Here is a 22,220-nt window from a genome sequence, read left to right as displayed (position 1 = left end):
TTTGTGTGACTTTATTAGAGCAGAGGAGGGGGGTGATTACAGAGGGGCGGGAGGGGGGAGGACGCGCGCTCCGGGCTCAGGTCCCAGTCCCCGTCGCCTTCGGGATTGTCGTCTCGGGGGGGTTCCTGGAACTGGATGTTGGCCAGCATGTCCCGCATGGCCGCCATCAGCCTGTTCACCCCCTGGTTGAGGTCCTGCCCTGCTCCGGCCTCTTCATCCCCGTCGTGCCTGATGTCCCCCTGCAAGAGAGCGGAGCTGGAGCGGGCAGGGAGCTGCCTTGCCTGCCTGCAGCAGGCAGGGAGACGACGACGCCTGCCAAAAAAGCATCAGGCTGCTCTGCAACCTGACGTTTACACGCCGCCCATGCCAAGAGCCACTCCCTTTGCAGAAACACCGGTGCGGCGGAAACTTCTGTCTGCCGACAGCAAGCGTGCGCTCCGAACTGCCCGCGGCAGCCGACTGCACGTACCTGCAAGTTAAAATTTGGCAACAGCGAGCGGAAGAAGAGAGATAAAGTGCTTTCGTTGGATGGATGATTCGTCCTGAAAGACAGAAGTCACACCACGGTCAAGGGGACAGCTTGGTACTCGACCCCTGCCCGAGCGCAGAGATGCCGGAGAGAACCGCGCTGTCCGGACCAACGCCCCGGCCCCTCCTCAGCCAGCCCCAAAGCACGGCATCGGGGAACGCTCAGGGATTTCTCACCCCGGGCGGCCGGCAGCTCGCCAGCCTCTGGGCAAAGTTAAAAGCACTGCCAGGTTTGCTCCGAGCCGGCTCGCTGCGGAAGACGCGTCCGGGCTTCACCGGAACGCTCCGCGCGCGCCACGGCCGGCTGCGCTTAAACCCGTATTTACCCCAAACCACCTCTGTTAAGAAACGGCCAACATTTTTCACAGCAGCCTTCGCCTTAACAGCTGCAAGCAGCTGCCGTCTCCAAACAGTGACCAGCACGGAGGAAAAGCGGCAGGACCGGTCCTGCCCGTCCGCTCTGCCTGCCGGCGAGCACCACAAGCCAGGCTGCTCTTCCCCCGAGATGGAGGAGGACGTCGGCTCCGAGCGCCCACGTGCACCCAGGCCCGGGGCTGAGGGTGTGCCGGGAAACCGTGCCAGCGCAGAAACGAAGGGTGGAGAAGGTACCTTTCTGGTCTGGTGTAGGAAACGATGGAGTCCAAAGGAGGTAGGGGGTCAAACCCCATCACAGGCTGCGAGGTCACCTCCTGCGAGGGGAGAAGAAAGAAGGGGTGAAGGCTGCGGCGCCAGCAGCGGTGAACGCCGAGGCATGGAGACAGTCACACCAACCGGACAGCCCTCGGTCTCGGGCGGCGGCCGCAGCCCGGCCTGCCCGCACGTGGCCCCGTGGGCCGCCCCGGGGAGCCGTGCGTACGGGGAGGACATTTTGAAGCCAGGCGGATGCTTCTCGCCGGCAGCTGGGGTTTCAGACATGCCCAGCGTCCGCAGGCGCGGCAGGGACGCGAGCGCCGTCACGCCGCGGCACCGCCTGCGCCCCGTCAGGGCCCCTCACCAGCGGCAGGGCTGCCGTGGCCTCCTTCATCTCCGAGAGGATGACGTGCCGGTAGATATTCCTGGGCGCGCTCTGGTACCGCATCTTCCTCCTAAAAAGCGGGGAGGGGGACAGGGAATTGCACCGAGCGCGCCTCAGCACAGCCAGCTTTTCCGTTTCTGCCTCTCTAGGTGCATCGTCAGCTTCGTCACTGTCCCCGCGGGGACGCGCCGTGTTGGACGGAGCCAGCTTAAGGCGAAGCCAAAGTCACTTGGTGGCTGTTGACCTCAGATGAAAGAGCGGAACAGCTCGGGGATGCTGCGCAGATCCCTCTGTCCAGCCCCGTTCCTCTGCAGGTCAGCAGAGCAAACTAACTTGGATTTAGGGCAAGACCCAACGCCTCTCTCCCCCACTTTTCAGAGCCGGGAAGGGTTTCTAAGCGCTCGCCTGCCCTGCGCAGCGAATGCCTGCGAGCCGTGCAGCCATCCCTGCCCCTCTGCCCTCCCGGGCCATTGCCAGGGCACAGGGGCGGCCGAGGCTGGGGAAGCCAGCGGAGCACACGCTCCCCAGCGAGAGGTACGGCTCCTAACTCACGCTCGTGCGAAGCAGGGAAAGAAGAGCCTCTGCCTTCCAGGCCCCGCGCCGTAACCCTTGGCATCAGCAGCCACCATCCGATCGGCAGCCGCGGGGCTCTGAGCAGGCCCCGGTGCCGCTGCAACCCAGGACGGAGCCCCCCCGTCCCCGTTTCAGCACCCCGCGCACGGTACAAGAGCCGCTCACCTCCGCCTGCCGCACTCACTTGTGCTCGGACTCCTCCACCAGCGCGTCCCGGGCATCCACCGTGCGCAAGACCTCGTGGACGTTGGTCTCCAGCCAGGCCATGACGGCCGGGTCCTTCCATAGGGAGTGGGTCCTTCCCACGTAGAGGGACGTCAGCTGGTTCAAGGCGGGAGGCTGGCTACGGGAGACAGTTGTTATTCAGGGCATTCTCCTCTTTCCCGCCTGCAGGTCGGCAAGGGCTCATCTCTGCACCGCGCTTCGGCGTGAGAACACAGAGAGAGGAATCGCAGGCTCCCTGCTTTGCTATTTCCATCTACCTTCACCGGTTTTTCCGCCTCCGTCTATTTTTGGGAGAAGCATAGCCATGAGATGAAAGTTAACGCTGCCCTGACCCGAGGGGGAGACCGTTCGTGTGTTTAGGAGGACCCACGTGTCAGGGAAATCCAGACTGGCAGGAGACAGCCTGCCCTGGGAGCATGCACACATCGCGCTCTCCTACTGCCTGCACCGACAAGCTTCGCTGTGAACTTCTGACCCATCCGCATGAGCGCGAGGCGGGTCTCTCCGCGTTATCTGGCGGCCATTATGGAAATCCATTATCAAAAGCATCTAAGAGCCTACTCAGGAAAACTAGATGTTCTCCTCCGCAGCTTTGTAACTCCATTAAGCTGCCTGAGCAAGCAAGAGCTCCACCGCCAGCAAAATCGATTCCTTCTCTTTACCGAACGTCTCCGGGGCTTACCTGATCTGAGCGTTCGGCCCGAAAAAGGAATGGGACGCGACCCTGGCGTCGGGCTGCACGCTGCAGTGATCCAACAACGGCATAAGAACTGCAGGAGAAAGTCACAGAGCTGGCTTTCGGCAGCCCGGCGAGGAGTGGCCGGTCACCACGGGCCAGGGCTGCGGAGAGACAGCCCCGTCCCGGGGGGCCAGCACCCCACCAGGCGCCGAGCGAGGAGCCACGGCGAGGAGGGTGCGAGGATGCTGCTGGGGGTTACGCTGCGTTTTGATCTCAAAGTGGACGACGGAAAGGGATCCAGAGTAAATGAAAAAGAACAACAAACTTCCCCCCACACACCCCCTGTGAAATAAGGTGTAATTTTCTGCATGTAACGCTGCTGGCCTTTGAACTTTAACAAGGGGTTTATTTCAGTCACCATGACAAGCAGCAAAAAAGATGGTTTCAGCCAACACAAACTAAAGCTCTGTGTGAGAGCTGGTTATTCCTGCCCATAAGGACACACCCTGCTCTGGGCCCAGAGGGGCTGTATATCTCCTTTCATGGACAGCAGCACCGGTGGGATGAAAGCAAGAGTGACGGGCGCCCGCAGAGCACAGACCGAAAGCAGAGCGGTGCCTCGGAGGGAAAGCCAGGAGAGACTCGCTGTCTCTGCTCTGGGCAACCCTGGGGTGAAACGCTTTCCTGCTACGAGACTGCGGTTCTCACCCTCCCCCTGCTTGCATGCCTACCGCGGCTGTCTCCAGCCGTCCCTAAGGAAGGGGCATCAGCTGCTCCGAGGTGGCTGCGCAGCAGGGAGAACGGGCGCTCATCTCCTCCCAGCGTGCGGGGGATTCACGGCTGCCGGGGCTCCACCCCGGCTCCACCCTTCCCTCGCCGGCCCTGCCATGGTGGGAAGGCTGAATCCTACTGCTGCCACACCAGAGGCAGATGCATGAGCCAGTGGTGTGGCCGGGTGGCCCAGAAGGCCAGCAGCATCCTGGCTTGTGTCAGGGATAGCATGGCCAGCGGGAGCAGGGCAGGGATCGGCCCCCTGTGCTCAGCACTGGGGAGGCTGCACCTCGAATCCTGCGCCCAGTTTTGGGCCCCTCAGTACAGGAAGGACATTGGGGGGCTGGAGCATGGCCAGGGAAGGGCAGCGGAGCTGGGGCAGGGTCTGGAGCACAGGGCTGGTGGGGAGCGGCTGAGGGAGCTGGGGGTGTTCAGCCTGGAGAAGAGGAGGCTGAGGGGAGACCTGATTGCTCTGCAGCTCCTGGCAGGAGGGGGCAGGGAGGGGGGTGTTGGGCTCTTCTCCCAAGGAACAAGCGATAGGACGAGAGGAAATGGCCTCAAGCTGTGTCAGGGGAGGTTTAGATTGGATATTGGGAGAAATTTCTTCACGGAAAGGGTGGTCAAGCATTGGAACAGGCTGCCCAGAGAGGTGGGGGAGTCCCCAGCCCTGGAGGGGTTCAAAAACGGGCAGAGGTGGCACTTGGGGACATGGTTTGGTGGGCATGGGGGTGTTGGGTTGATGGTTGGACTGATGATCTTAGAGGCCCTTTCCAACCTTAGTGATTCCTAGTTCTACTTTCATTAAAAAATAATCCAGCCCCCAAGCCAGGAAACATGGAATTAATTATTACTCTCCCCTTAATTGGTTTATAGAATCATAGAATCGTTTAGGTTGGAAAAGACCTTTAAGGTCTTTAAGGTCTACCAGTTAAGGGTAGAGTAAGGGTAGAGTAGGGTTTAGCGGTGGACTTGGCAGTGTTAGGTTTATGGTTGGACCGGATGATCTCAAAGGTCTTTTCCAACCTGAACGATCCTGTGATTTCACAGCAGCACCTGCCACTGCCGGCCTGCCCGAGCTGCGTCACCCCCCAAGCCAGGGCTCCCGTCTCCCACGGACACAGGCGAACACCATTTTCCAACCCAGGGGCAAACTGCCGCCTCTGCATTTGACTGCCCGGAACCCAGCCTTCGCTCTCACAGATGAAGACAGGGACAAAGCCTGCGGGAAGGGACTTACCGGTGGGGACAGACTTACCGCTTGGGAACATGATCAACGCCAGCTGGATGAGCCGGGCGGCTTTCTCCCGGGCTTGGCTTAGCTCCAGCTCCGAGCGCTCCTCCTGCTGGCTCAGGAAGAAATAGGCCAGCGGCACCGAGAAGGCGAAATTGGGCAGTTGGGACAAATTCCGGTGACTCTGCAGGATGAGAGAGAGATTTACCGCGAAACGATGCTAGGCAGAACAATCTCGATGCGGCTGGGCTGTACACAGGGTGGGGTTTCTTGCTTGCTGGATTAAGTTACTTTCCAGCCGCTGGCTGGGCGCCCCTACAACTGAGTAAGCGATTTCGAGTTCGTACAATTGTTTGCAGGGTATCAGGATTACCAGAACAAACACCCCAGCCTTTGTGCATCGTTCCGGTGATTGTGGGATTCCAGCCTGGCCATGCGACAGCCCTCAAAGGGCTAAGCCGGTTAGGAAAACCTCATGCTCTGCGGCCCAGCCGCCCCGCTCCAGCCCCAGGAATTGGCTCTCCCCTCTCGCCAGGGCCGCCTGTTGCCCACTCACCTCCCACTCCTGGAACATGCGGGTCAGGAAGGTGTATTCTCTAGCTCGGAGGGACAGAAAATCGATCAGCAGCAGCACACACAGCGGGTCGTTCTCTGGATCAAGGCTTCAGAGGGAGGCGAGCACAAGGAGGGGCAGGAAACAAAATCAGTGTCGGAAAAGCTGAAGTCGCTGTCCTCATTTCGAAGTCAAAGACTTTCCTACTAGCATCCAGAGAGCTTCCGTGACTCAGCAAGCCGAGATAACGGGAACACGATCGTTTGTGCACAGCCAGGATGACGGTACAATGCCCTGCCCGGCCCACGTCCCTGCAGAGGGGCGAGTGCCCCCCGTCACCACCCAGGAGAAGGACCCACGGCCACAAACCCAGCAGGCTGAAGCCACCGGACCAGCCAGGCCCCCGGCTCAGCAGCCGAGAGCAAGGGCCACCCAGGTCTCATCTGCCTGAGCCTCAACAATCGCCTCTCTCCAAAGCAGCACCTCGGATAAAAGCAGGTGCCCAGAACTAACCTGCGACACTGCGTCTATAAGGAGCGGGCACAAGCCCTCCCCGAGCCTGGGAGCAGTAGTACACCTCTGCGGTTTTTGCCCCGCCTGGGTGAGGCTCGGGGCGTCGTTTGAAGTGTGTTCCCCCAAACCTGAGATGGGGTGCAGCCCTCGGCGGGGGGACCTACCTCAGAATCAGCTTGCAGAACTCCAGGGCCGTCCGGGGACAGCCTCTCTTCTCCAGGAACATCAGGTGCTTGAAGAGAGCCAGGAAGAAAGCCCTGTGTGGGGAACAGGAGCAGGTTTTAGAAGCCAGATTTGGGGAGAAGCACCGCGTGCTGCTCAAGAATGTGGACCCACGGTCAGCCCCAGCTCCTCGCCCCCCGAGCATCAGCACCGCAGTGCAGCCAGGGGGGTCAAGGGAACCCAGCCTGGTGCAGTTCGGGGTGCCACAGACCCCTCACAATCCCACCTCTTTATTTTTAATTTCTTTGTGCAAACATAGGGACAGCAAACCCATGGCCTGCTCCATCCCTGCTCCCCAAGGCCGAACAGCTTCGTGCTCTCGCAGACCGGCCGATAACTCAGGACAAGAGAAACAAGTAAATCCCCAGAGCCCGCATCCCACCTCGTCCCAGCCCGCCCAGCCGCGCGGGGACGGTGACACAGAGCGCGCACAACGCGTACGGGGCGGGGGGAGGACGAACACCCAAATCGGGCGAGATATGGATCGCAGCGTTCAGGTCACGGGCGGCACCAAGCCCGTCAGCGAGCGGGTACTGGAGATCTGAGCAACCTCCAGGTACGGCAGTTCGGGAGGGATCGCTTGGGTTAGCTGACTGGAAAATTCCCAGAATAAAGTCACCTTTCCCCGCAGCTGCAGAGCTGTCATTACATAAAGAGCCGGGCCAGGAGCCGCGCGCTGCATGAGCGATGGGGATGAAGGCCAGGCAGGGAGCACACAAATGACCAAGCACAGCCGTAAACGTGCAGCCGTAAACATTTTTCTGACAAAAATAAGTGCCATTTTGGGCTAAGGGGTACTAATGGCATGAGAAGGATGTGGTGGGGAGGAGCAGTTACTGCTCCAGTAAGAAATCCCTTGGGAAAGAGGATGCTTTGCAAAGAAACCTCAGAGACCTGGCAGAGCAAGAGCTGCCGGTACCCCAGCACCCATTTTGGGAGCCCCGCTGCTGCCTTGCCAAGGGGCACCGCCATCGACTGCCGAGCGGCAGAGCTTGTTCCGACAGAAAGGGACGTTCAAGGTCCCCCCCAGCCAGCGCGGATGATGCAGCAGACGTCGCGAATCTGGGTCTCCCTGTCCAAAGTAGGCCAGGGCACGCCGCGACGGCTCTCCGGCAGACGCGGGGCAGGCTGGCGTGCCGCCTACCTGTTCTCCGGCCGGCGGTAGTCCAGCCTGCAGGTCCCGCTGGTGAGGCTGAAGACGGGGTGGAAGGCACACTCCAGGCTGTACAGCGCCCGCTCTGCAGACAGCAAGGACAGCGTCAAGGCTCGCCACCGCCCCGGCACACCACGTGGCCCCCGCTGCTCACAAAATGGCAGTGTCGGCCCAGAAGACACTGATAACAGAGTTCTGGCACCCATGAAATCAGCTTGTTCACGGTCCAGCAAGGTACAAAGCTCCTTCAGAGTATGCGGTCGCAGCAGATATCTAGGCAAGCAAGCCCTGTTCCTGCCTGCGGGTGTTGGATCATGCTCCGGTTGTGAAAATAACTCTTCTGGAGGAGGTCTGGGATTGAGGCTGGTACAGCTGCCTCTGCCACAACCATCCACACGCAGGGAAGCCAAAGATCCTGTCCTCGCTTCACCGCCGGCCCTTCCCATCACGCTGGAGGGCACGTGCCCCGCTTAGCAAACAGCACACCTCAGGGACCCGAGGCGGAGGCGAGGGGTCTGTCTGAGGGGCAGCCGTCCCCAGGCACACCTCCTGCCCCGAGGAGCAGAGCCCGACGTGCTGACCTGCAAGACGCTGGTCAGAGGAAGGCAAGGCAGGTGAGGTAGGCTGGCCCGGAGGGTCGGGCACGCTCCCCGCAGAGCGGGTGGGCTTCCCGCAGCGTCCCTTGCGCTGCCGTATCTCGTAGCTACTACATCAAACCCTCCTCCTGCAAGGGATGCCCTGCAGGTGGGACCTCCCACATCCCGACAATCCTTCCACTCATTTTGAAGCTGAACACCGATGTACTTTGCTCCCGGACAAGCATGTCCGTCTCTATTTAAAAGCCTCCAGCGAAAGCTGCTGGTCTGCAGAACGACACGTGGCAGAGCGCGAGCGCTCACAGAGCCGAACCAACCCTTCTGGTTTGCTGCTTTCCCATTGAAACAAACCCAAAACCAAAAGCCCTCGATTACTAAGTCACAGAAACCATTCAGAGAGACTTTCAGCAGGGACCAGCTCGGCGCTGGGAGGGGTTGCGTGCCTGCAGACCCCGGCACCACCTCTCCGTCCCCGTGCCGCAGGCATCGGCAGCCGGCGACGAGCCTTGCCTCCGCAGCACGCCACCATGCCGCTCCGCAGACCCCGCCGGGGACTCAGCCAGGCTGGAGTTTTCCCCAGCAAGCTCTCACGGCCCCAGGCCAGCCGAGGGGGGCTGATCCCCTTTTGCTGCTGCCCCTTCCCCAGCGGCAGGCTGAGCTGGCAGAAGGCAAAACCGGGACGGTGAATAGCAGCGGCTCCCACCCCACCTCATGCCAGGGCATCTGCTCCTCACCTCAGCTCTTACCTATGAGATCACGTGCCATCTCCTGATCCTCCTGCATCCGGCACACGTCGCTGAGCTGCAGAAGGGAGTCCACGTGGTACGGGTTCATCTGAAGCAGCAGCTACAGAAGAGCAGGAGCTCAGTTACACGATGGCACAAAAATCGCAGGTTCCCTGCGCGCTCCGCAAGCTCCGTAAGCGCGGCGGGGAGGCGAATGCCCTGACACCGCGCCTAAGAGAGAGGGGCTGCTCTTGCCCCCGGGTCTGAAGGCGAAGAAATCCTGTCCCACGCCGTCAGAGCGCCGATGCTCAGGCTGCAGCACAAGGCTGGGGATGCGTTTCACGTGAAAGTCTGAAACTACAGATTAAAAGAACCTGGGAATGGTCATGCCGGGTCAGAGCAGCGGTCCGCCTCGCCCTGCCTCCAAAAGCAGAGGCCCGGGAAAGAGGGCACGAAGCTGGGCGCGCACGATGACTCCCAGCACACCCTAAGCTGCCAACCTTTAGGGGTTCAGGGACCCCCACCATCAAAGATGCCACTGATATTAATGGCGTCCCCTCCCGTGAATTTGTTCGCTTACTGACCCCGGTACCTTTCCGGCACCCCAGCTCTGCCATACGGAGAGCCACCGCTTAAGCACACAACGCAAAGAACTTCCTTTCATCCTGCCCTGCCAGCTTCATCCCTGCGTTGGAAGGGAGGGCAGGGAGATCTCTCCCCACCCCACGCAGGATCCGAGCCCTCGATCGCAGCTTCCCCCAGGCACCTCCTTCCCAGCTGACCCAGCTTTTCCAGGGCTGAGGCCATGCCAGGCCTTTGATCATCTTTGCTGCCCTCCTCCGAATCTCTCCCAGCTCCCCCATATCCTTTTGAAGGTGAGGGCCCAGAACCGCGCACAATATTCAAGATGCAGGCAGCAGGCAAGATTACATTTTTGGTTTATTCTCTATCCCTTAACAATTCTGAGCATTTGATCAGGCTTTTGCTTCCTCCGGGTACTGAGAGGACATTTTGACACATCCATTACAATTCCAGGATCCAGCTCCTGAATGGTAATAGATTTAATTTTTTTTTTTTTTTCCAGGCTTCAGAATAGAAGTTTAACAACACCTCAGAAACCTCCGCATTCACTAATTATATTATAAATGCGCTGCTTTTTCCAAGTACCTGAAACTCGGCTTCAATATGAAAATACTGAAGCGACTTCAAATCTCCTTACGGTTTAGTTTGGGGATTTTTTCCCCCTGCCCCAAGCAGAAAAATACGGCTTCAAAAGCTCCAGAAGCCATGCATCTGCAGGGTGCTGGCTGGTGTGACCACCTGCGGTACAAAGCCTTTACGTTCCAGGCTGTCCCAGCCCAGCGCCTTTGCCTTGGTGCCACTTGGCTGACGTTTTACCCCTTCCTTGCTCTCAAGTTCTGTTCTAGCTCACATTTTTGGAAGAGATGGAGCACCCATGGTCAACTGTGACGGGGAAAAAGCGCTCTTCACGCACTTACAACTTCACCAGCAAGTCCCTTTTAACACACTAGCAAGAGCAGAAAAACACTCACTGAGCAGGACCCCCAAAAAAATCATGTTTTGCGTGCTGAAACCACAGCAGCAAGGCAGATCCGGGCTCCAGCTACATGAAACTGCAGCTGTCACAGATAAACTGGTTGGGGGTTTGAAGTACTTCTGGCACAGGCGAACCCCTGTCTGTTAGATTTTACCCTTAAGATAAAACCAAAAGCCTAAAGATGTTAGGAATATCTTCAAACACAGCCAGACCCACTTAACAGGGACAGAGCGTAAAGACTAAAATGTACCATGGAAAACCCGTCCCGCTCTGCATGGCCGCATGAGACCGTGTTTGAGCTGTCGTTAGGACGCTGGCTCTCAGGGCGATCACCGCTGCACAGGAACGACCTCGCATCATTTAATGCGAATCCCTCGGGCCGGTCAGAGGGCAGAACTGATGAGCTGGAGAGAGCAGCGGCCACGAGCAGAGGGTAGGAAAGTAGAAGGAAGTAAACTTTATTTAGTGGACAATGGCCTCTTTAAGAAACTTCTCCAGGTCATGTATCCCAGCTCATGTGGCCAGGGTTTTCAGAGAAAAAAATACCTCAATTATGGTTCAGTAGGGTGCAGAGCAATTTTACTGTTGCTTACCACTACAAACTATAAATGTTACCCGTTTAATGAGCTTGGACACGCATGAAGAGCTCTCAACACAAAGACTGTTTTGCTGAAATGCCAAGAAAAGACACATTTTTCATCCATGCCAGGGTTTATAAATAGAACAGATGTTAGTTTAGATTCCCATTTAAAGATCGGTTTACACAATATTTTTCCTTTCCCAGCTGAAGAGCTGAGACAAGGGAGCTTTATTCCTACCCTTTCAGCCAAACGGCCAGTTCCTGCGGGCCGCTCTTCCAGATGGCTACCTGGCACACTCTCGGGCAGAGCCACCAAGGCCGGCCACCAGCCCCCGGACCTCATTTGCACCGAGGCGGTCGCTTATCTCATGAACAAGGTGAAAGCAGAACTCAGTAAGCAACGCTGCCTTGCCCCACGTAGAGGGAGCACAGGGCTCTACCGCTCAAAATGAGACCGGCAAAAAAAAATAAGCATGGGGATGCCTCAGCCCACCTCCCCTGCCAGGGAAAGGGGCTGCGGGGACGCAGGAGGGAACAGCGCGGGCAACCCGATTTCACAACATACCACAATGTTGTTGGGGTCCATGGACTCTACAGCGTCCAGGAACTTGAACTGCACTTGCTGGTACTCGCGATGGTGCTCGAAGGTGAAGTACTGCACTCCCCTCCTGGTGTCCAGCAGCTGCATGGCAATGCCTAGAGGGTGTGGGGGAGACGTGGGTATCGCCGCTGCCAGCCCGCGGGCACAGCGGCAAGAGGAGCTCTTCCGCTTTCTTAGAATCATAGAATTGTTTAGGTTGGAAAAGACTTTTAAGATCATCCAGTCCAACCATTAACCTAACACTGCCAAGTCCACCACTAAACCAGTTAAGGGGAGAGTAGTAATTCCATGTTTCCTGGCTTGGTGGCTGGATTTTTTTTTAATGAAAGTAAAAACTAAGAATCACTAAGGTTGGAAAGGACCTCTAAGCTCATCAGTCCAGCCATCAACCCAACACCACCGTGCCCATGCCTTATAACACAGAAAGCTCATTCGCACCCCTGGGTCCAAAGCCAGACATGTTTTCGGAAACTCCAGGAGAATTTCACTCCTTTCCCTCCTGCCATGAGTCAAAGTCTGCAACCCACCCGAGAAGCCCAGGCAGCTTGCTCTCCCCATGGATATTTCCCATTATCCAGCAAGACTGCTGGAAGAGGGGAAGTAGTCATCACCTGCTACCTCCAAAAAGGGGGATAAAAAATAAAAAAGCTCAGATGCTAAGGTACGATACAACAGAGTTCTCCCTCTTGAGAAAGGAGGTATTTCCATCAGCTGACGAGCAGTTCCCTTTCCGCATCAGCCAGCCCCAAATCTGCCCAGAGAGGTGGTGGAGTCACCACCCCTGGAAGCATTCAAAAAACGGGCAGAGGTGGCACTTGGGGACATGGTTTAGTCTACTCTACTCTTGATTGGTTTAGTGTGGACTTGGTAGTGTAGGTTAATGGTTGGACTGGATGATCTTAAAGGTCTTTTCCAACCTAAACCATTCTATGATTCTATTCTAAGTCCGGGCCTAGCAGCTGACGAAAGCAGCTCCAGTTTCCGTGCGCGGAGGCTCTAGGACGTGCCCCATTGGCTAGCGGCAGCGCGGTGCTTCGGGAGGTGGCACCGAAAGCCTCACCTGTTTTGCTGTAGCGCGGCCAGGTGTTCTTGGGAGCTGTCAGCCACGTGCTGCGGACGTACTGACGCTGCCTTTGTCTTGGCCTGAGGAAATAAATGCGAGAGGTCACAGTTTCTCTGTGCTAAACAGAGTGAGGAGGGCTGAAACCAGCCAGAAAAAGGATGATTCAGAGGGGAAAAAAAAAAAGAAAAAAAAAAGAGAGAGAGAGAGAGAGAGATCCAGCTTCTTCCCCAGCTGCTGCCCTGCCACACAGAGCTTTTGCACAGAGCTTTAACATGTTTGCCTTCAAGACACAACATACCTTCGCTGAGGCTCTGCCTTACTTCAACCATTCCTCTCCGGGCCAGCCAGTGCCTCCAGCATTTCCACTTCAATAGCTTCTCTCCCATTTCTATTCCTGCCAAGTTCTCAGCTGCCTCTGCTTCAAACAGCTTCCCAGATCCAATTAAGAGAACCCCATACCCTCTGACTCATCTCTCTTCCCCAAAGTGCCCTCAAAAATCAACTGATTTAGTTTTAGCCGTGCTCACAAATGCAACACATTTATTGGTTCAGGGCAGGAGGAATTCAGAAATCAAGGCCAGTCTAAGAAAGTCACGTCTCCTCAGTGAGGGAGTGCTGCTTCTTCCTCAAAAGCACTAAATATTATTCCACGGGCTCTCTCAGAGAAGGCTTCCACTTCCACCACCGCTGCTCGGAGCTTATACCCTTCTCATGTGCACATTTTTCAACCAGCTCACAAAAGCAGGGATTTCTGGATAACACTGACGACAGCGCAAAGGGTAAGTGCATAGAGACCTCACACCCAAGCAGCAGGAGGTTCCCTGGGCCCCTGAAAGCAAGCGCATGAGACCCTCTGGAAAGTATTCAGGGTCCACTCTGTAAGACATCAGAGACTTTGGAATAGCAACAAGTGAGAAATGCTGGAAAAAGGAAAAAAAAAAAAAAAAGAAAAAAATCTAAGAGTCTATAGGAATTTGAATGGAAGGCCTTTAGAAGGGTGTTTGACAGTATATGAGAGGGGAAATCAGCAGAAGAAAAAGCAAACACTAGAAAAAGCCTGGAGAAGTCTTACTCTCCTCCCTCACTCATATCAAAAAAATATTCCCCTGTCCCAACAAGTAAAAACTACAGAGTAGGACAGCCTGAACCCTGCATTCCCTGCCCAGGTGTAGCACTGCGGGCTCGGTAAGCTGTACAAGTCCACCAACTTGGACTTTGAAAGGGTTTAATACTAAATTCTAGACTAACCTCTGATCACCAAGAACAGCGCGAGCCCCAAAGTATCTCTTCAACTCGTTCTCCGGATTCAAGTTTCTGGGAAGGTTGAAACAAGAAAGAAAAGCTACCGTCAGTTAAACACAGCCGAAAGTCTCACGCTCCAGTCTTCCCCATCAGTGCCAAGCGTTCTGCACCTTGAACTGTCTCTGGCCAAGCCCCCGAACTGTCGCACACGCCACTGATCTGACACAAGAAACCGAAAGGAGCCTAAAAACGGTCAGAACAGGAGGCATCGAAACCCTTGTTCCATCAGATGCGCGCTTCCCTCATGCTCTGCTCCTAAAGGCGCTGAGCAGGGGAACGCTGCTGCTGCCCTCTCCAGGCAGCTGGGGCCTTAGGCCGGGATGCTGCCGGGACAGCCGCCGCGCAGGAGCGCACGCGTGCCCGGAAAACGCGGGATACCTGCTGCCGAGTCCAGCAGCGGCAGCCTGCAATTCAGGGCAGGCCCCACAATCGCTGCACAGAGGCTGGCAAGGACTAAACTATTTTTTTTTAATACAAAAAGCACGACAACACCTACAGTTTTTTTGATCTAGCATTTGGGCCAGAGAAGGGAGGCGTATTCGAGAGGGGTTTCTCTCTGCCACCCAGCAAGCGGGGCTTGAAGAGAGGGAGTGGGAAGGCTGAGATCCAGCACTGCCAACTCTCACCCACTCAGAGATTATGCAGCTCCCAAAGGTTTCTGAATAACGTTTACTTGACCAGAGATGTCACTGAGGTTTAAAGCCACCTCTAGATAAACAAACATTCCTGCCTTTACTGAAGTGTCCCTGAACAGGCTGCGCTAGCGCCGAGCGCCCACCAGCCCAGACTCACTTTTGACATTTCAAAACCTGGACTGGTTAAGTTGTCCCAGCTACAAGTTTAAATGGTTTCTCCAGAAACAGAAAGAGCTGCTAGCGTCTGCACCAGCCCAGGGCTCCGAAACACACTGGACCCACCAGCTGGCCTGTTCCCAACGGGCCCAGATGTTACAGGTCTCAAGTCCAAGGCCGATTCGTTCTCCAGCTCTTGGACACACTTGGCGCTTAGTCCACTTTGTTGATGGTGATGTGCAGGAAAGGTTAGACAAGTCTAACCAGTTTTCCTGGTGAAATTAGCTCCTGGCACTGCTCAGCCCTCCTGGGAGGATAGCACATGCTATACCTGGGCTTGCTGCTCACAGCACCTGGCCGGAATGCAGCCGCTCGCCCGGCCAGGCGAGTTTGATCGCAAAGCTTTACGCACCAGCGCTCTCAGTAGCTCTGCGGAGATTCTCCTACAGAGTCACAGAGTATTTTAGGCTGGAAGACACCTCTGGAGGTTAATCTAGTCCAGACACCCACTCAAACCAGGCACGACGGCAGAGAATGCCAGTCACCGCTCAAAAGCGAACACAGCTCTAAGAACCATGGTTAGAAACGGGGCTGTGCACAACCATTACCACAACCCCTTTCAAGCAAGGTCCTGAATTCACTGCCAGATCAGGCCGACAGGCTCCCAGCTCCCTTCCTCGGGGGAACAGATACCCCTGTCATGCCCAAGGCCAAAATCAGGAAGGAAGCAAGCACTACCTGTGCTCTACGTAGAGCAGCGGCCTGCTGTCGGCGATTATTCCGCTCTGGGTTTGCTGCGATAGCCCATTGGTATCCTCAATCTTCTCCAGCAGGCTGTCGATGTCTTCCAGGTCGTCGTCTTCCTTAAGATAGGCACAGGCAAACACAAGGCAGTTATTACAGAACGCGGCACGCAGGTTACCCAGCGGAGATGGCACCCGGCCGCCTCCGGGTCCTTCGGCTCGTCCCGATCTCCGTGCGATACCAGTGCAGCCCCTACTCCTCGCCCTGCTGCTACCCCATGGCCCACCTCGGGTGCGTGCATTCCGTGTCTTATTGAGGCCTCCTGCTCTGCGCCCAGCGCCCTTTATTCCCTCGGGAATCCCACCCAGAGCCTGCCTTCCCTGTCCAACCACCCGCGAAGGGGCTGGTTGCTGTCCTCTGCTTGCTCAAGGTATCGCGATAGCATGAAGTGGCTCTTCATCACGAGTCCGACCACGCCAGCACAATACATCCAGCGTGGGCAAGAGCTGGCCGCAGGACTCCTTTCCGGCCTTACACAAAGCTCGCAAGTCTGCGTGAGCCTGGTCTGCGCCCCTCCCCACCCACCCTTCGCTCTGCTTTGTCTGGTTTAGTTATGCTACAATCCCTGTAATACCACGAAATGTCGGCGCGCTAATTTTAACGATAAATATTTAAATAATCAGCCTTTACTGTCTGCTTTCCACGGAATCGCTAATTACTGCTGTGACCCTTGTAATAAGACATCAAACACCCAGCTCTAACGTATCGCACTCTCACTTTCCCACCTTCTAACAACCCAAGAAGAACATATCCAGCAGCGCACACTCAATGGTTGTGTAACGCTTTTATCGCAATTTTGCTCTACTCTTCCCCACAAATAGCAAGTGATGCATGTCTTACACGGCCGTTTCGCATCCTCCTCATGATGCACGTGGGTGGAACACGGAATTCCATTCACAACACCCAAATAGCACTGCGAGCTTGCCTTTTCCAGTTAAATATAGCTACTCCACGTGGAGTGGATATGTGAAAAGTTCCTAGTGTGCTTTGCATTTCAGTGCTTGAACAAAGGTAGCGTTGTCTCTAGCTAGCAAACCAAATTGCCTGGTCCTGGGTACGAAGTCTCCCTAGAGACCTACAGCTGGCAGATGCCACCCTATTGTGCGCTATTCTCTGACCGGGAGAGGAAACGTGCTCTTTGAGGGCATTCTCTGCCTCAGTCGCTCGCTCTGAGCTCGCCCAGCTGAATTCCCGGGGAGGAGGCAGCCAGCCGGGCACCCAAACCGGAGTCATGGCTCATCCATTCGGCACACTGTAGCTGCGGATGCTTGGCAAAGGATCTCCCCCAAGCGAACAGTTACGACTCTTAAACCTTAGCAGAAAACTAGCTCCCGCTTGAACTTTACTTCTATTGAATTTAAAAGACCAATGACCGTAATCTGTTTACTTTCCTAGCCTAGCTCAAGCAGACAAAGGATATTCAAGCACATATATTTGTCTCTCATAGTTTTATCCGCAACAAACATAGACATTGGATAAAGTTCTCGCTCCGAGCACACTTCCTTAGGGGCAGACAGCTTAGAGAGAATCGCCGTCCCCTTGCTCCCTTCACCACCGAGGGGACGGAGCAGGTCCCACAGGAAGAGTGCTGGGCAGCGCATGTGCCGACGACGCACCAGCGTTTGGCTATTAGATGTCAAGCCACATAGAAGGTGCGCGGCTGCGCACGGAGGAGAAGGCAATGCGAACGGTTCTCTGCTCTCTGCAGAGCCCCGAGAGCTACCTAAGTAGGGCAAGGAAAATATTACGAAAATGCAAAAACCGTCACGCAGGACCCCCTCCCGTGCGAAGCCTCGAAGCAGAGATGAAAGCGGATGCCGCTGTCAGGATTTCAGCTCTAAGCACCTGCAGCAGAGCTGCGCCAGTTCTGGCCGCTTGAAGGACCGCAGTCAAAAGCTGCTGTTGCTGTTTCGTAATTTTAAATGAGTACAACGCAAAAAGGAGCATGTTTGCCTCAAAAATCTTTTCCGCAGCCACCTGAGTAGCTGCTTCGTCAACCCCAATACAGAAATTAGCACAGCTGCTAACTCTCAGAGCAAACGCAGACATACCAGAGCGTCTCCTGCTGAGGTTTTCTTGGTTTTCCTTTTCTTTTTTTTCTTTCGTGGCTTGTTACTCAACACAGGCTGCAAAGAGAAACGGAACGGCTGTCAGAGCGTGCCCACGGACCGCAGGGATGAAAGCTCCACGGGGGAGAAGAGCATTTCCCGCAGGGGTCAGCGTGCCAGGAGAGCCCTTCAGTGAAGCCCACATCCATCCTCTCAAGTCTGTCAGCAAGCGGAAATTAAGACACAAGGAGAAAATGGAGGAAAGCACCAAAAGGTTTACAAACGTAAGGGTTAAATCTCGCCTTTCATATCAATGTCCAAGACTACAAAACCAGGCAAGAAACAGTTTAGATATGCCAGGTGTGGAAGAAACACTTCAGCCCTCCTTCACCCCCCTGAATAAACTGTATTTTTGTCTTTCTAGCGACCATGGCAGTTTCATCAGTCCCTCCAATTTCCACAGAAACCAACAGCTGCCCGAAAGCACCACGTGACACAGGCTCCTCTCGCTGCCTACTTCAGCTTACGAAGCTGCGTGGCATTGCCTAATGCGAGAGACCACGCCGCCGTCCACGCCAGCTGTTCCCCAGGGCATACAGAGCTAAAGAGCACATTTCCAGGACCTACGCAGGTAAAGCAGCGAGTAACGGCGTTACCAGAACAACCCCACAGCTCCTGAGCTGATTTCGGAACCAGGAGAACGTGCAGCCCCGATTTGGCTCTACCAAACGGCGGGGAGACGCCTGCCAAGGGCCCCAAGAGAAGCAGCGGGTGCAGCCTGCAGTGTCCACACAGCAAATTCACCGGGTCAGGGCCTGCTGGAGGCACCGCTCATGCGGGGACCGACCGAGCAGAGCCCTCACCGCACATCCCGAGCATTCCCAAGCCCCTGGGCTGGCTGAGGCCAGCGGCACAGCTGGGCTGCGCGCAGAGAGCGGTCTCCGCTCCTCTGGCCACGCCGCCTGGCACCCAAAACCCAGGGGAAACACCCCAAACGCTGAGCCCTAGCGGGTGAGGCCAGGGGGCCGATCCCCCTTCACTCCCCCCATCCTCATCTCCACTTATGACTTGCAGTATCAAATTGTTAACTAAAGCGTCCCTTTCCTTACGCACTTCTGTAACGAGATGCTTCTGAGCTGACACAGACAAAATCCTAACGCAAAACAACAACAAAACGCTCAAAAAAAGAACAAGTTCAGTGTTTAGTTTATGTTGCTCAGAGTCTTCGCATCACCCGCTCCGAAACAACCGCTTCACTGAGCATCTACCTGCCAGCCCAGCCCCCCCGTATGGTGCAGAGCTCAGTTAATTGTGCAGCCAAGGGAGCAGAGAAGCAATCTCCGTTTCAGAATCCCAGGGCGCTTCCCTCGCTGCGCGCTTTGCCGGACCTCAGCACTTGCAAGGACGCAGCACGAGGTCTTCCTCAGGAACCTCCTCTCTGCGGCTGTAAAATCTCCCTGGTCCCAGTCACAAACCCAACTCTAGCACCAAACTGCTCATTCTCCTCCAGATCTGGAGCCCCAAGTCCCTGGGCATCAGCTCCCTGCGTGCGTCCCTCCCCTGAGGCTCACGGCCCCAGCTTCTGACAAATCGCACGCGCAAGGGAAAGGAAACGTGCTTGCCTGGCACCACGAAGCTCCTCAGCGCACGCAGAGACAGGGAGGTAAGAAAACTTCTCTCTGCGCCTCGCACAGCGACCGCCAGCGTCACGAGATACCCGAGGTTTAGTTACCGTTCGGTCCGGCTGCTCTGCCTCCTCCCCAGCTCTCTGCCCATCGCCTTTAGCCTCTTCAGGTACGGCCCCTTCCTTGTTCCCTTCTGCCGCATCCCGCTCGCTGAGCCGGGCATCCGCTCGCTCCTCTCTGGACAGTGGCTCATCCTCCGACTCCTCAGCGGTGATCTGCACGAACAGACGGACAAACTGCAAAAACAGCCAGCACGGAGCTGCGCTCTACCCTCTCCTGTGCCCAGGGGACAGAATTCCCCAGGGATCTGATCTGTTCCACTCCCACCTGCAAAGGAAAGAGGGAAAAGTCGCAGCAGCGCAGGGCTCAGCTGCCCAACCGGCTTCTCCAGGACAACCCCTCATTTCATGCGTGTCACCCAGCGGGCGCCTGAACAGCCCTGTGCCCACGACCGGCCGGAGGCGAGCACAGGGCCATGGCGACGCGGCCGCAGTGCGGCCGGCGCAAAAAAAGCACGGCCCTATCTGGGCTCTGCTCTTCCTCGGGAAGAGCCTCCAAAAGGAGCCTTGCCTACGCTCGCTCAGCCAAGCTTTGGGGAAGGAGAGGGAACTGCTGGGGCCGGCCAAGGTGCCCAGAGAGGAAGGACCAGGCTCTGCCGCCCCAAGGACCCGTCTGCGCCATCGGGGCCCACCTGAGCCCCAACCAGGATCTTGCAGGGCTGGAAAGGTGGTAGGAACATCCCTAAAACCGGCTTCACCCACCGTTTGCCCGCCCTGACACTCAGGCTGGGCTCTCACAACACCCACAGCCGGACCACCCAGCCCTCCCTCTAATTCCCTCCCAGTTCAGCCCCAGTTACCACTCCCACCTCGCGCAGCCCCCTCCCTTCCCTGCCCCCCAACTGAACCCTCCCAGGCCCCCGCCACCCCAAACCCCTCACCCCCCCTGGCCGCTCCCTCCCACAAGCTGCCACCTTGGTCACCCCCACCCAGCCACCACCCCCCAGCTCGCTGTCCCCCCTCTCGGGCACTGCCCCCAGCCCCCCATTCCCTCCAGTCACCCCCCGACCCCCCCGCCTCAGTCACTGCTCCCTAAATCACCCCCTCACAGCTGCTGTCACCCTTTGGCCACCCACCCTGCCAATTATTGCCACCCCAGCTGCCCCCCGCACCCACAGCCACCCCAGGTACCCCCCACACCCGCTCCCTCCCAATTATTGCCACCCCAGCCCCCTCCTACGCCCACTGCCCCCCCCAAGCCCCCTCCCACACCCATGGCCACCCCAGCCCCCCCCCAACTGCCCCCCAGAGCCCCCCACACCTACTGACACCCCAGCCCCACACACACCCCCACTGCCACCCCAGCCCCCCCCCCCATCCCTACAGCCACCCCAGCTGCCCCTTCCCGCACCCACTGCCCCCCCGAGCCCCCTCCTACACCCACGGCCATGGCCACCCCAGCCCCCCCATATACCCACTGCCTGACCGAGCCCCACACACCCACTGACACCCCAGCCCCCCCAAACACCCACGGCCACCCTAGCCGCCCCTTCCAACACCTACTGCCCCTCCGAGCCCCCTTCCTGCACCCACTGCCCCCCTGAACCCCCTCCCACAGCCATGGCCACCCCAGACGCCCCCTCCCACACCTACTGCCCCCCCGAACCCCCTGCATCCACTGCCACCCCAGCCCCACACACACCCCCACTGCCACCCCAGCCCCCTCCCACACCCACTGCCCCTCCGAGCCCCCCACACCCACTGCCACCCCAGCCCCACACACAGCCCCACTGCCACCCCAGCCCCACACACACCCCCACTGCCACCCCAGGCCCCCCATACACCCACGGCCACCCCAGCCCCCCCCCACACCCACTGCCCCCCCGAGCCCCCCCAGGCCCCGACTCTCCCCCGGCCCTGTCACCCCCTCACCAGCTCGAAGCGGTTGCTCACGCCGGTGCGGGCCGGCCCGCGGCGTCCCCTCCTGCCAGCGGCCGCCGGCGGCGGCAGCCCCTCCCGGCCTCTCTCGGGGCCGGGGTCCAGGCCCAACTCGCCCAGCCCCGGCTCCTCCTGACCCCGCTGCTCGCCCCGCAGCCGCCGCAGGGCCCGCCGCGACATGGAGCCCCGCCGCGCACTGCGCCTGCGCGGTCCGCCCCGCCCACTGCGCCCTTCGCCCCGCCCACCGCGCCTGCGCCCTCCCGCCCCGCCCCACCGCGCCTGCGCTCTCCCGCCCCCCCGCGCCTGCGCGCCGCGCCGCCCCGGCCCCCCGCCGTTGCGCAGGCGCACCGCACAGTTCGGCGGGACCTCCTTCGCGCCTACTGCGCGATCGCCGCGTGAAATATGTCTCGGGGGGGGAGGCGTGGGAACGCGCGCTTTCCCACGGTCCGTGTGCGGGGTCACGGCGGGGCACAGCCCGCGGGCACGGGTGGGAGGCGGGTGACAGGGCCGGGGGACACAGCCTGGGGTGGGCCCGGGGCCGCACAGCAGGGCAGGGGGCGCGGGAATGGGGGGGGGCATTGGGAATGGGGGGGGGGGGATTTTCCCACGGGCCCCGTGCGGGGTCACGGGTGGGGCAGGGAGGGTGGCAGGGGGGTGCCCATGCCCGCACACCATCAAGGAGGCCACGGTGCAGTGAAGGGGACGGCGGGGTGCCCAGCCCCGCGCCGGGGGGCCGCTCACGCCCCCTCCCCCCAGCACCCTCCACCCCGGCTCCCCCCGCATCCCCCCACTCAGGACCAGCCACACGGCCCCGGGGGCGGCCCAGCGGGTTTATTAGCCGGGGGGGGCACGTACAGAGCAGCCGTGCCAACCCGTGGCGCTGGCGACCCCGCTGTGGCCGGCGCCTGCCCGGTGTAGCCAGGGCTTGGCACAGAAGCGGGGCCACGGGGGCGAAGGCTGGCGGCTGCGGGTGCCCCACGGCACGATCCGTCCCCGTCCCCGTCCCACCAGGGGCCGTGCCAGCGTCCCGCCGGCGGCAGGGCCGGGAGGTGCCGTCCTCGCCTGCC

At 58.3% G+C, this 22,220-nt stretch overlaps 1 protein-coding gene across 1 annotated transcript; it reads right to left on the bottom strand.

Moving 5' to 3' along the window:
* Nucleotides 1–14: 14 nt before the first annotated feature.
* LOC104030233 (TCF25 ribosome quality control complex subunit) lies at nt 15–21,333 on the bottom strand. Its single transcript, XM_075714815.1, has 18 exons — nt 21,148–21,333; nt 19,264–19,431; nt 17,535–17,609; nt 15,418–15,542; nt 13,835–13,900; nt 12,584–12,666; nt 11,488–11,618; nt 8,806–8,905; nt 7,455–7,548; nt 6,253–6,345; nt 5,579–5,684; nt 5,047–5,206; nt 3,024–3,111; nt 2,301–2,459; nt 1,523–1,613; nt 1,138–1,217; nt 470–542; nt 15–239 (listed from the first exon to the last, which is right to left on the bottom strand). Exons 1-18 carry the CDS (start codon nt 21,331–21,333, stop codon nt 15–17), a joined length of 2,103 nt encoding a protein of 700 aa, XP_075570930.1.
* Between the last annotated feature and the right edge of the window lie 887 nt (nt 21,334–22,220).

This window comes from Pelecanus crispus, chromosome 8, assembly GCF_030463565.1.
Source record: "Pelecanus crispus isolate bPelCri1 chromosome 8, bPelCri1.pri, whole genome shotgun sequence".
Lineage (NCBI taxonomy): Eukaryota > Metazoa > Chordata > Aves > Pelecaniformes > Pelecanidae > Pelecanus > Pelecanus crispus.
This window is presented reverse-complemented; position numbering and strand designations above follow the sequence as displayed.